The 14,466-nt window shown below is 38.3% G+C and overlaps 1 protein-coding gene across 2 annotated transcripts in view; it reads left to right on the forward strand.

Annotated features, from left to right (window-relative positions):
* THADA (THADA armadillo repeat containing) overlaps window positions 1-14,466 on the forward strand; it is a 168,316-nt gene that overhangs the window by 31,142 nt on the left and 122,708 nt on the right. For both annotated transcript variants that reach the window (XM_076334455.1, XM_076334454.1), the window contains 4 exons: window positions 2,774-2,906; window positions 5,856-5,969; window positions 7,114-7,236; window positions 7,924-8,015. In XM_076334455.1, coding sequence (XP_076190570.1) covers window positions 2,774-2,906; window positions 5,856-5,969; window positions 7,114-7,236; window positions 7,924-8,015 — 462 coding nt within the window. The remainder of the gene's footprint in view (window positions 1-2,773; window positions 2,907-5,855; window positions 5,970-7,113; window positions 7,237-7,923; window positions 8,016-14,466) is intronic.

Here is a 14,466-nt window from a genome sequence, read left to right on the forward strand (position 1 = left end):
CTCTTTTTCCCCAGATAGGGGCTCATTACAGCGATTAGAAACACTGAATTCTGGATATACCCACGTAGAAAATGCTTCTGGTCATGTGAAGTTTATGCCACAAACCACTGACATCCAGGAAGGCCAAATCCAAGATCAATCCTTTGTTCTTAACACACCATTAATTTTGGATAGGAGAAAATACAGCCATATGAGTTAGGGAGAGGGGTTTAGCTTTAGCTTTGATTGCCAGGCTTTTTGTACTCATTGATACTGACCACAGAAGGGGTTTTGGGCATGTATGAAATCGTTATAACCGGCAGACGGACAGACAGAAATTTGTGGAAAAACACTTACCGTACTGCATCTTAAGTAATTTGTGTATCAAGTTACTGTGTTATATTTTAATTATCAACACTATTTGTTTGATCTGGTAAAAATAATAACTATTTCATTCTGGAAAATGACATTTGAGCTTGAGACCACCATTTTTACGTTGTAAAGCTTCATTATTCTTAAAATTTAGGGCCACCTGCTTCTTAAGACAATATTCTTCTTGCCAGACCATAAGGAGATGGAGCTGCCAAACTTAAGGGAGTAGTCATCTCCATTGCAAAGTCAATAGTCTCTAATGTTTCTGACTTTAAAGCAGTAACTCTTTCACCTTCAAAAAAAAAAAAAAGTGCCTTGGTGGATGACTGAACAAGGTAGAATTACTTGTGGCGAGATCAAAGCAATACAGTTTTAAGGGAGTCTGAAGATTATTGGATTTCAGTATATTTCTTCTCTTTCTACTACTACTGAAAGGGGAAAACCCCCTCAGTTTACTTAAGAATAAAATATTCAGTATGCTACATAGCAACTTTTAAATATTTCCTTAATGCTTTACTTCGTGTTCTTCTGCACCACAGCAGATGTGAATATGTCTCATGGGATGTTTGTTTTAATATTAAGATAACATACTGAAGAGAGATGAGCACTGTTCTTTGCATGACTAAACGAAGACGTTTAAATTCTGCTTAGCTAGGGAGGTAGACCAGCCGCAGACATGATTAGAAGTAGTAGCTTTTGCAGTACGTGTTGATGTGGATGAAGAGAACTGCGAAGTAGAGTCTAGCTGCAGAGACCCACGGAGGAGATCCATGAGAAGTCTTGCCTGGTCTCAACCCTAGAATTGCATCCTTCTTGTGTACCCAAAAGCAAGCAAAGTCCTGAAAGTAAGCAGGGGAAGCTAATTATCAGCAACAGAAAGAGAAAAGTCAAAGAAAAGAGAACTCGCTGTTAGTTTCCAGATTAATTTGATTGCTTCTGTCACAGGCTTGGGGCAGGAAGTGCCTTTCTTTTGTGCTGTGGTATGAGGTGACATACCCCTTGTGAAGCCATGTTTCTCTTGTGTTCTGGACTGATGGTTCGTGTGCTGGCCGCTGTTTTGAAGAGGTGCTGCCTTTAAAAAATGGGGAGAAGGCTTGGCAGCAGTGTAGGAAACCTGTGGTGGAAACCCTAAGGGAATTACTGAAGAGTAAGAAGTCTTCTCCTGACCTGTCTGTCACTTCCTGTGACCTCTGTTTTCTGCATTACTAATTTTCTGTTTATTTTGTAAAAGAAGGAAAGGAGGGTTTCAATACAGTTTAAAGCCTCATGTGTTGTTCAGTATCAGGTTTTTAGCCTACCTACATTCTTGCTTTAATAAGAGGAGGGTAAAGAAGGAGAGGGTAGATGTAGACCTTCCATTACATTTTGGTTTTCACATCACAGTACCTGCTGCCTTTTAGCTTTTCTTTTAAATTCTTTATTTCAGTCACCTAGGTAGAAAACTTGATTGTAGTCTTACTGTAAGGTCTCACTACTTAATCATGAATTTAATTATAGTTTATATTTTTAGGTAAGACAAGTCCTGTATGGTTGAGATAATTGCAGTTGTATTGCCCACAGTGATTAATTCTTTCTTCTGCTCTGAACCATGTGTCAAACCAGTGTGACAAGTTTTAATAACAACACCCTGTTAATAGAAATTTTCGTAACAATGAATGATCCTTTTGGAACATTGACATAAGATTAATGAACTGGTCTTGCACGCTGAATACGGTACATTTCATTGAACTGATCAGCACCAGCAATTGAAGTAGACTTGAGTTCTCCTTATCCTTGGAAGTCCTTTGCTTTCAGGCAATGCTGAGTTTTATAACTGCAGAGGAGGAGTATTTGATGACAGGAGAGCAATTTAGGTGCTTTACCGGAAGTTTGACTGACGTAGTATTTTAAAAAGAGCAGTATGTCTTGTTTTTCATTCCTTCTACTGCTCCGAGGTTTGCAGGGGTGTTTACATAATATGTACTTCCTGTGAGGAGCTTCAGTTTTGTTTTGTATGGTTATAAACATAATTGTATATGTTACTTAATGTAAGGGTCATGCATCAGCTACTGTGCGACAACAAAGATATGAATTTGTGAAGTGTCACTTCCTACACAGTGACTGGTGTGCATATGTCTTTGTTTTCTTCTCCAGAACAGGATAATAGTTCTTGGCAGAAGAGAACAGTTTGAAGTGCTGAAGCACAGAATCCTGTTTTCTGTTCAGTGAAGTATCTCTTCCTAGTGGCACTTAATAAATAGGGTTAATATAATTTGTACCAACATTGGAAAAATGTACAATTCCTTTTTTAATTTGTCTTATTTCTTAAAAAAAATCTGCGCATATGCTTGGAGATGTTCACGTATAGTAAGAAATATTTCTTAAGGTCACTAAATGCTTTCTTTGACTCTGTCCTAATTTCTTATGTATTTGTTTCATGTAGATGTAACAGTGAGAGTCTGCGCAAGATGCCAGAGCAGTGGCTAAGCTGTGTGTTAGAAGAAATCAAATCTTGTGATCCTTCGTCTACACTATGTGCAACGAGACGTAGTGCGGGAATTCCATTCTACATACAGGTACCAACTAATGTTATTACCTCTGACTTAATTTTTTTTTTTTAATGTCATTTCTGGTGAATACTCTTATGTATTTATTTGTTTTTCTTACTTCAACCCCCTTTGGTCAAACAGTTACTTTTTTTTTATACAGACTTTGACTGCCTTTGTGCAACAAAGAAGCCACATGTAATTAAACCATGTTTGGTGCTGTTTAGCACTGCAGTTCTATTGACTCTTGAGATTTTTGGCTTGAAGTAGTTTTGAATAGGATTTCAAAAGACTAAGCTTAGGCTCCGTGTGGCCGCTGTAATAATCCTGGCAAATTCATAAATTAATTCACAGATTAAGTAAGGCTCTGTTAACCATGTAACTGTGCTTCTTCCATGCGAAGTGGGAGGGTGGTAAGATACGGACAGACCATCATAGAATTGTAAAATGGTGGCCTAGAAAATACTGTAGAGAACTTGGGAAGTCTACTCAACAGTAATAAAGGAGGATCAAGTAATAGAGCCATGCTAACTGGTGTTGACTGACAGTCTCGAGTACAATGAATGAGTAGGTTACTGAAGACTTATATCCATGAGCATGGGGCCATGCTCCCGCAGTCTTCCCACTCCCCATGTTACCATCAGCTCCACACGTCCCAGCCTCCGGCTTCTGCCAAGTTCAGAACTGACGGCTGATCGGATGGCTGGTAGTGTTTTGTCTCTGCTCGAAGTACCGCCTCCTATTGAGTGCCTCGCAGTAGTATGCAGCAGCTCATCTGCATCCTTGTGGGGTCAGTCACTGCAGAGTTGGTTCTGCAGATTACCCTTAACCTGTTGCCATTCCTTCGCTCCTTAAAGTGGCCGGGATTGCTTTCCCCTAAATTAACCTCCATCATTTTAATTTTCAACCAGTTTTCTAAGACAGGAGTCCAAGATTAACTACATGATTTGTAACTTTCTCTGCTTGCTGAAGTATAGTCTCAAGCACATTCCAAGAATCTGAGGGACTGCTGGGAGTGAGCTTTCCCTGCCAGAATAATTCATTTTGCTTGTTTTCCACTCCGAGTTTGCCCTGAGAAAGTTGAGGCAGCCTGCTTCTGTCTGACCTCTCTTATGTCAGTCACAGTCTGCTCCTGGCTTTGCTAGATGCGTGTGTGCTAGGCAGCAGAGATCAGAAGTAGGGCATTGGTTTTAGAGACATTTTTCCTTTTCAATTTCAGCAGTTAAAGATCTTTCCCTTTTATATCTGTAAGTTGTCTGCAAAATGAATTGGGTGACTATGTCTTCTGGTTTCCCCATTCACACCACCGAGTTTGAACCCAGTGGGCATTAGCTAGCGTTAATCCTGAGAACGTGAAAAAACAAACATGTTTGAATCAGTTTTTCATGTAAAAAGTTACACTGTCTAATGTAAGGACTAGGTGGACCCAGTGGTATCCCATCGCAGAAAATGCGTAGTCTACAGTTGGCCTACATTACTGAATCCATATGGCAAAGCTTGTGCTGTGCCATAGCTGTTTGGATAAACAGGTCAGATGCTTCTATTTTGACAGTTCTGGAAGAATACAAGTTAGTCTAGTCAATTAATGAGAAGGTTTGAAATGAACGTTGGAATTAGTCTGAAATGATCTATTTTCAAACTGTAATTTTATTGTAAAGAGAGGTGATAGTGTTCTTTGGCAGTAGTTCTGAATGTGCCCATAGCACTCAGTAAAATGAATTAAGCCTTAAACAGCATGTTGCATTTAGATAATAAAAATACAAGTTGTAATGCATATCCTAACAGTACTATAATAAGGTTATTTTATTAATGCATAAAATCGAGATTCAGTGTGGTCTCTTTGCCATCTGCTTCCTCTGACATTTATTCTTGTTTTACTAAAACACATCTGTTTTAATGATAATATGTAATCTTTAAGGTTATGAGCATTTTTAAATGACCTATTTAAAATAGAAGTATTTATTACCTAATAGTACAAAGGTGCAGCTCCAGTTAGTGGGTGAGGAAATAATGGGAAAATACTAGTTACAGCTTTAACGTTTTTAGGGTATGAAATTTTAGTCTTCAGTTCATTCTCCTCTATTTTATACTTCATGAATACTTTTTCCCCCCCCCTTCCCTCTCTGTTTCTCCCATCGTGAAAGGTACTGATAAACTGACAGTGACTACTTCTGGGTTTCTGCCTAACCTCTGTACTTCACTTGGCTTGCAGTTGATCCATTTGGTGGTTCTTATGTGATGTAAAGTACTATTAAATAATCTTGTTTGAACTGATGCTGAACAGACTCTGGGCCCCAAAACAGAAATGGATAATCATTTTTTATTAGAAATAAGTGATTTATGGTTATCCGTATGTACTAAGTTGGACAAATTCAACAAGAGCTACTAGACAGAGAAAGACTGTTTTAATTCCAGTCCTGAATTTTAGAGGACTAAATTAGGGTATTTTCATCTCAGCTGGATGTCCTACCCATTGAACCTCTGTTTGGAGATGGATGCATCTCTTCTCTCCTTTTAAAAATGTGCTGCTTGTTTTATCCTGTTTTGCAAACCAGGATTTATTCTTTGGCCAGCCCGTGTCATCTTAAATATGCATGTTATTAAACTAAAAAAATGTCCATACTAGGAAATGTAAGTATGTATAATATGGCAGATACTTTCGCTGTAATAAATAGTATGATTTTTTGGTGTGTGTGATAAATTATTATCTGTTATATACAAGCAGACTTTCTTAGGCAGATGGATAGTGCGTGAGCAAAGTTCTCCTACTGAAACATTGAATGCTAAGAGGCTTTGAACAAAACTAAGAGTTAAAACTGAAACTTCTTGCAAATTTTTCTTTAGTCCTTGTGTATGGTCAGAAGCTAGGCTGTAATATAGTAAATACAGGAATGTGGAGCAGAACCGGTAGTAAAGAAAAATGGCTAGAAACACCTGATTTTTTATTTTTTTTTTTATTTTTTTTTAAACCTTCTGTAGGCTTTGCTAGCTTCAGAACCAAAGAAGGGCAAAACAGATTTGCTGAAAATGACAATGAAAGAATTGATATCTTTGGCTGCACCTTTGAATGAATCATCAAGTGTAATTCCACAGGTAAAATACAGCCTCTCATCAGAAGGCAAATGTCAAAAAAGCGTTTGTGTTACTTCAAACAGTTCAGGAAATTTGTGTGTGTTTTTAATAAGGATATTTTGTTTTTATTATCTATAGCTAGATTTTAAAACGTGTTTGCATGTGCAGAGGTTATGAAGTCACTGGAATTTGCAAGTGTGTAAGATACTGAAAAATGGATTGGGAATAATTTCATAGGTTTTTTTCTAGTACAGCAAATACAGTCATATTAATTTTGAATTTATATGATCAGTTTACTGCCTGTAGTATATTGCTAAACAAATAAATGAGTAATTTCCTTTTTACAAGGAAATTAACAAGCAAGCATTTGTTTACATTTAGAGTAAATAAACGAGTTGCATAAATCATATTGTATGCAGTAAAATACTACGTGAAAAGTGATTTTATGCATACTTAGTAACTTCTAAAGCTTAAATATATACATTTGGAATGCATAAAAATTTTATTTTTAAAGTCAAGATCTTTATCTTCAAACTGTTGTTATCAAATACTTCATCTTTCTGTTTGTAAGTGCAAGCCATAATTTGTTGACAATACATAGAAGTATGTTCTAACGGCTCTGCCAGATCTTCTGCTGGTATAAATTTATGTAGCCTTGTCAAAGTCTGTGAAGCTACACAGATTACCACCTTCCCCTACAGAGAGTAGAGAAATATCAGAAAATGCTCCATATGGTGAAGCAAGCCTGGCTGTCAGTTTTAGCTTAATATTGTCCTCCTGTGAGTTGCAGTTTATTTTTTTCTCACAGTATCTACAGCATGTCAAGAATGTTGGAAAAGATGATTCTAAACTTCGAAAGTTATTTTTGCAGCTGTGGTAAGCTAAGGAAAAAAGAATGCTGGCCTTCGCTTGCAATGCCTGGACTGTACTTGTTAGAGGAATATATTTTTAAACTGTAATTGTTTTTAACAGTGTTTACTGCTGCACCGTTTTAATATATTTTTTTAATAGCAGTATTCTTACATTTAATATGGAAATAAAGTGGTGTAAATGTGCATATGGATTATTTTTGTTTTGCATGTTTGCTGCTGTAATTAACATACATTAAATTTAAGATACTTTCCAATGAATACATATTTTTCTTATATTTCTTCTACCCCCACAGGTTCATGCTCTAAATATCCTTCGGGCACTGTTTAGGGATACACGTTTAGGTGAAAATATCATGCCTTATGTTGCAGATGGAATACAAGCAGCAATTCTAGGTTTTATGTCACCTGTCTGGGCAGTAAGTTAATTCTTAATTTTGCCTCTCTAATTTAACAGGATATAAAGTGGTGCCGTTCAGTGAAGCTTTGGTCATGTCTATAAATGGCAGTACTACGATTTCTGGAATGTTACATGGTGTAATATTTCAAGGTACAATGAAGAATAATGTAGACCTGCAAAAAAGTCATAGTTTTTTGGCTTCGTTTCATTTTTCTGTAATGTGAAGTACTGATACTGGCAAAACATAGGGACAAAGATTATCTTACAGATAAAAATATATCTGGCTGTTAAATTTTGAGTCAGTGCACCTAGCTAGTAAGGACTGCATTTACATTCATTCTCACTGTTACTTTTCTTTTCAATAAAAGATCGTGTTCATATGGCATATCAAGGTAGAACATTTCATCATCTGCCATGCATAAGGGTGAATGCTTTGAACCACTAGAAATCTGGATGTATCCCTTATGTTAAAGATGGACATCTCCAAAAAACCTGAACTTTCTATTAGTGCCATCTTGATTAAGAGGAAAGATGCTCTGAATTGATTTTTTCCGTGTGCTGACCTCTGAACAGCAGGCATGCTCTGTCCTTCACTCAGCTGTTCTTCTTTTTGACTGTACATTAGTGGCTGTATTTAAAAAAAATTACTGGTACATTTCAAATGGATTTTTCAAACATTGTTCATGTTCTTTTCTTTCTGCTTTAGGTAAGAAATTCATCTACACTTCTTTTTAGTGCTCTGATTACAAGAATTTTTGGGGTTAAAAGAGGGAAAGATGAAAATTCCAAAAAAAATAGGTAAGCCTCACTTGGTACCAATTGTGAGTTTGCAAAACATGACCTTAGCCAACAACAATTTGAAAATGTTGCTTGCTTTATGGATATATTTGAATCATGATGTTACAAAAACATCTAGTTTTGCTTAAACTGTGCTGCCAAGAAATAAGTGGTAGGGCCAAAAATATCTGCTGTTAAGCACTGAGAGTTAATTTGTACTCACGTGCAATTTCATGGAAGGGGAATGTTGCTGAGAGGTTTTGGTACCAGCGGCTCTTCCGAATGCCCAGTCTCTCTTGTGGTCACAAACTAGCCCTATTGCTCTTGACGGCAAAGAGAGGGGGGTGAAGGAGAAGAGGAGCAATGGTCACATGTGTGTTCCCTTACCTCTAGAGCAGGCCTGGAGGTAATCTCACCCCTACTAATTTGAGATTTTTCCCTTTAGCTTTCTTACTCTAGAACACCCTGTCCCTTTTTCATGTCTCCTTCCTCCAAGCTCCAAAGGTTGCAGCTTGTGAAGCTGCTTCTCTTCCAAGGGATTCTGCCCTTGAACTCTGTAGTCCTGCTCCAGATCCGCTACTATTTCACTTTCTTGTGCAGAACCAGTTCTCCTCTGACTCTTAAAACTCCCCAGTCCTGAGCAGTCCTGTTTCCCTGCGCCCTCCAGTTAGTGCACAGGCACCCCTGTGTTTTCTTTGGCCTTCAGCCCCTTCTTTTAGCTTCTGCAGCTAATGAAGCATGCCCATGCCCTGTGCTCTGTAGCTGAGGTTCCTGCTCTAGTAGGGATGTGAAAATAACCCCAGACGCAGAATAAACGCATTAAAAAATACTCCTGAGTGAGTCTGCGGGGCCATAGGGTGGTCACACTATGGATATTATGGTAACCATTTCAGAAATTACTAATGGATTTTCAAATCATGGACAAGGTATGCAATTTCTGAAAGAAGGCAATTGTTATGATTTACCTTCAAAAATGCCACTTTTTTAAAAAAAAAAAAAACCCTCATGGTTCCTTAGCGTTGATCTGTGTAGCTAATATAATTTTCATGCACATTATGAGAAACTAAATGTCCTGGGATGATACTCGTCTTTCATCTTTTAGATGATAGATAGGTGCCATTTTAGTTGTTTGAAATAATTAATTTCAGGTGTCACTTGAAAAATTAGTTGCTATGCATGTATGAATGTGAGGAGGAAATACAGGTGGGAGATTGGAGGGAGATTTCCCTTAGAAAATAACTCTTCCCCGCAAAATGATTTGAAATGTCATCTCCCCTACTGCATGAAATTATCCCTGCTTTGTCTTAAACCCAAATCAGTTCTCGCTCAAACCTGGAATTCACTCCCATAACCCCTGAAACCCAAGCAGAGCAATAAAAAGTGTTTCTTATTTCTTGCCTTCTCACTTTGTTTTTGTAACAGCATTTAAAGGTGTGGTGGTTTGTTTTGGTTTTTTTTTTTTATTTCAATATTGAGCACTTATTGAAAGAGATACGTACCTTAGCTCTTTTAAGCTTGTGTCCTAAGGAAAAACTTCACACTAACTTCTGCAGTGGGAAGGCAAACTGACTTCTCAAATACATGCAGTGTGAGGAGATACGTAATCTTGAGATTTCTGTTTTGTGAAGTTGCAGGAAGTAATGCATTTGAGCATCTGTTGGGTATGGGAGATACCAGAATGAAGGAAAGTAAACTTTTATATAGTTGAATTGAATTCATTAAAAACAATGTTAATTTTTACGTAACTGGCACTGTCAACTTGCTTCTCTGAAGCTTTTTGTTTGCAGTAATTCCTTTGTAATCATTTTGACCAAAAGATGTTAAAGCTGGGCTGACTTCTTTTTCTTCCTCTGTTCATTTAGGAATTTTGCATTAAACATTGTACGTAGTCAGTTCCAGTGTTTCGCACATGTAGCCTTCAATACCACGAAACAGGGAATGGGAAAACACTTCTAAAGACAGGTCAGTGAGAGACAGGAGGTATGAAAACAGAGGCAGAGATTTGATTTCGCGTTTCTGACCCCTGTCTCTACGGGAGATACTGGTTTAGAAGGAGAATGATGTAGAGGTTGTTTGGCTATTTTGTTTGTAAAGCTTATTCCTCTGAACCCCACCGGTAGGTTTAAGGTAGGTTGTGTTTGGGAAGAGGTCTGTGTTTCAGTGGTTTGGCACCACGAGGTGTCACCGTTGCTGCACAGCTCCCTGCAGCCACATCCCTGGGGTGCAACTGCGCTTGGGCACTTCTCTTCAGGAGCTCTAAACTTGTTTAGTGTTTTGCCGGAACAGAATTCATATAGTAAAACAAAGTAATTTTTTTCCCCCCACTTTTAAGTCTGTCAGTTTATTTCAAAAGCACTAGCATTTTAGCAACTTGCATCTATAGGAGCTTGTGTGAATGTCATCTAGGTTTGAGCTGCTTGTTCTGTTGCCTGCAGGATGTTCTGCTTGCATTAAGGGGCAGTCCGTCTGTGGACAGAGACCAACTCTCTGATGCCGCTGTTGGGACCTTGCATAGGTTTGCAGTTTGCCTGATTTTAGGTTAGGGGTTTAAATCTGTCTCTTCTGCGCCAGCGGGGAGTTACCTTACTGCTGGGCTATTCTGAGCATCTGTCTAAAAAAAGATGGACTTTCTGCTTGTTTTCTCAAGAAGAGTTCCTGTGAAACTGATACAGTTGGGGTGGTGGAGAGTTTGTGTAGACTTCCAGAAGAAAGCTTTTTTGGAACAGTACTGGCAACTTAACTCCACTGCTGTGTTTCTTTAACATACTTTGTGTTACGTTTCCCTTTTTTTTTTTTTTTTTTTTCCTCTCCTATCTCCACTAAAAATTCACATATAGCATCCTTTATAGAAAAATTATAGGCCTATCATGTCTTTTGCTGCTTTTAGTCTGCTGATACTATGTTCCATTCCCTATTTATGTTAATTTTGTACATTATAATTGCTATGCAGCTGGGGTGTTTACGAAGTGACAACACAGTGGTGGTCCATTATTTGATGGTCTTGATCAGTTGTGAAGCATTGGATTGAATGAATGAATGAACTATAACCTAGGTCTGATCAGTATCCTGATTTAATTTGGTTTTTTTCCCAGGCATATGTAAAAGAATGATGGGTTTGGGTTTTTGTTTTGATTTCTGTTTTTGTTTGTTTGTTTTTTGGTTTGGTTTTTTTACCTCCAAACATTCCTGTGTCATTTTGGGTGTCTGCAGTAGAACAACTGTGTGAAGGGGCCCACTCACTCCGTGACAAAGAGAGTGAGAGGATGCCTAACTCTTCTGACAGACATTTGAAGTTACATCTGCAGTGGCTATCCCTACTGGAGAGCAGAGGCAAGAAAGCATGTTGAGCTGGGCTTTGTGATCATTGAGAGGGCATTGGGAAGGTCAGCCAGAACTGTCTCAGTCGGAGGACAAGGCAATGCTAGATTATGTTAGAGGAGGTCCATTCTCTGAAAACTTGGTCTGCAGTTTGAGGAGACATGGGTTGAAGAAATTACCAACTACACATCATGGCTCCCACTGCTTGGTTTTGCTGGTTCAGTTGTCGGTGGGGCTCTGCTGTGGGTCATCTGCAATGTGTTTGTATCAACAGCTGTATCGGTACAACTGGGGAGTGGAGAACTGGGGCAGTGAAGGAGGGGGATTTCTTGAGCAGAACTCTGGGCTGATGCCAAACTTCACTCTTAAAGGTTCACTGGAAACTTGAAGGGACTACTGTACATCATGGTCTACAGGAGATGCAGTCATATCCTGTTTTCATTAAATATTGATGCGTCTTTTTAATTTTAGCATGGGCAAGGAAATAATGAATTGGAAAATTAATACTTGAAAAATAACAACTTTGTGCAGCTCTTGCAAGTAGAAGAGAGAGAAGTTGTGTGAAGACTGTTTACAGTGGTCCATGTAACTATACAGGTTGAGCTTTCTCTTTGTAGTGAAAAGAAAGTTAGAAACAAATTTTCTCTGGGTTCTCTCTCTCTGAGAAAGACTGTATCAAAACTTACAATGCTGCGTTGTGTGTTGTGTATTGGCTAAATGATACTTTGAATTCCAGATAACTGACATTTTAAAAATGGTCCTGTTAACACTTATCTGTAGGGGGTTTAGTTTAGTTTTTGTATACTTGATTTGGGAATACAATTTTCTTACATGTTACGATAATATCAAAGCTACAAGACTTGGAATGAAATCCTAGCCACATAAATACAAAGTAGTGAGGAAGGGTTGGAAAGGAGTCTTTGCAATTAGCCCATTTATATTTGGTTACAGAAAGTGTGCTCTGCAGAGATACATCACAGTGTGCTTTAGAGAAAATAACCACCCCTTCTCCAAGGGGACAGCTTGGAGAAGCTAGCAGCTTCTCCACATAAACAGCACAGCTATTTATGTTAGTTTAGTCAGTCACTTCATACTTGGAGGATGCTAGGTCTGTATCCTAATTTGCCTAGCTACCATGCTATCAGCTGCGGCCTGTTCCCCAGCCCCACTGCCATTCAGCGCTTGCTCCTGTGCTGCAGGTGCCGGGGCTGCACTGGGGCCTGCCCTCCGTCTGAGCAGTGGCTCTGGAGAGGGGGCTGCCATGGCCCCGGCCCCCCGCCACGTCCTCCCGCTGGCTGCTCTGGAAGCACCACTCTGAGGGGCATGTTGAAGACCTGAGTACTACGCTTGGTTTAATGCAAATTGATTGAAGTAGGATTTTGAACGGCAGCGAGTTCTGTAAGCCGATGAGTGTTGCCTCTCATGTTTTGATTAAATAGCCATTTCCAGGTTTTTTTGTGCAGTCAGTTTACAATGTAGATTTGCTGATCCCATGCACTCTTCAAGAAGCTGGGGTGTAGTGTATGCTTAATAATTCTGTTTTTTTCACGGGTATTTTTTTTCCTGTTAGTGTTGCTACAGATTGCAGGTCATCTAAAGTAAATGTTTGCTCTAGTTGATTGTAGGCTCCAGTATTCATCACATGAAATATTAGGATTTCTTGAGATGAAGAGATTCTAAAAATAAAATGGAAGATATATTGTGATAGTTAATGCAGATCTGTACATGAAAGTCAAAATAACTTACATATAAAGTTAACTGAAATTAATTTTGAAATGTAATTAAATTTCTCGTCTGCCCCATTGAGTTACAGTAGTAATACTGATACTTTCACCTAAATTCTTACACGCACACATATATATATATGTGTCTATATATTGTCTATATATGCACTACATATATGCATATATATAACACTGGAGTACAGACCAGTGGTCTGTAGTCCAGTGCTATACACACACATATCGGAGACCTTTTTGGTCTGTAGTCCAACGCTAATTAAAGCTGCTACTGCTTGTTACTAGACAAGACTCTTCTCATAAAATACCTGGTATTTCTGGCTTTAATCTTTTTTTTAAAAGGATGAGCATGATCAGAAATTGCCTTTGAGGCAATTTGCCATTTGACTTAGGACAAGCTTTAGTCTTTAGAGTAATAAAAATGGATCGTCCTGGCTTATTTGAAAACAGAATTTTTTGAGCTGGAATATCAATGTTGCAAAGTCCTCAGAAAGAATAACCAATGGCCTCAGGTAGAGGCTGGGGTTAAGGGAAAGGATTGGGTGTGGGGAGAATTCCCTTAGCTTCTCACCTTGGTGGAGGAGGTTCCAGGACAGAAAAGCTTCAACTCTTTGATTAAAAAGCAGGTTTTTAAGCAAGGCTGAAATGGTACAGTGCAACCTGCTGATTTTTACATGAAGTAACGGTGTATATATGTATATATTTGCATTTTGGGAGGGGGGAAGCTCCTATGTATTTAGACTCTAGTGAAGGGAAAATGCATATGTAGAAAAATACTTAACTGTCAACTTAACACACATTTTCTGTGGAGTAAATATTCATGCTGTTAGGAAATTGAGTAGGAATGCTGCCAAATGTTCTCAATATTGGTTTAGATATATTTGAAAAGAAAGGAACAACTTTAATTGCCATCTACATAGTACCTCTTTAAGTCTTTATTTTCATTGATAGCTGTCAGTAAATGTTGATGACTGTCAATAACTTCAAGCACTTGGAAAGGAGAAACATCTTTCTAATTATAATAAGATGAAAACTATGTAGATATGAACAGGTTTGGAAGATGCACTATCGGCTGTGAGGCAGTCAACATGCACGACTGCCCTATGCTTGCTTTGTTTTTATTGGAGGTTGAGTGTCCAGCACTTCTCAATAAGTGGTTGCTTGCACACTTGAAGGTCACTGAGTAAAAGCAAATCAACTTAAAAACACTAAGTTGATTTTTTTTTTTCCCTCCTAAATTGACTTGTACTTTTTCTTTAAGGTTTTGTATGAATACTAAGGTTTTTAAGACCATAAATAATGGCATTTTACACTGTGAAGGGTTAGAGGAAAACACTGCAAATTGAATGTTCTAGTGCAAACCTCTCTTTTCATAATATTATCCCTAAATTAAATGAATTTGGTATTATCTTCCT

The sequence above is a fragment of the Aptenodytes patagonicus genome, chromosome 3 (assembly GCF_965638725.1).
Source record: "Aptenodytes patagonicus chromosome 3, bAptPat1.pri.cur, whole genome shotgun sequence".
NCBI lineage: Eukaryota > Metazoa > Chordata > Aves > Sphenisciformes > Spheniscidae > Aptenodytes > Aptenodytes patagonicus.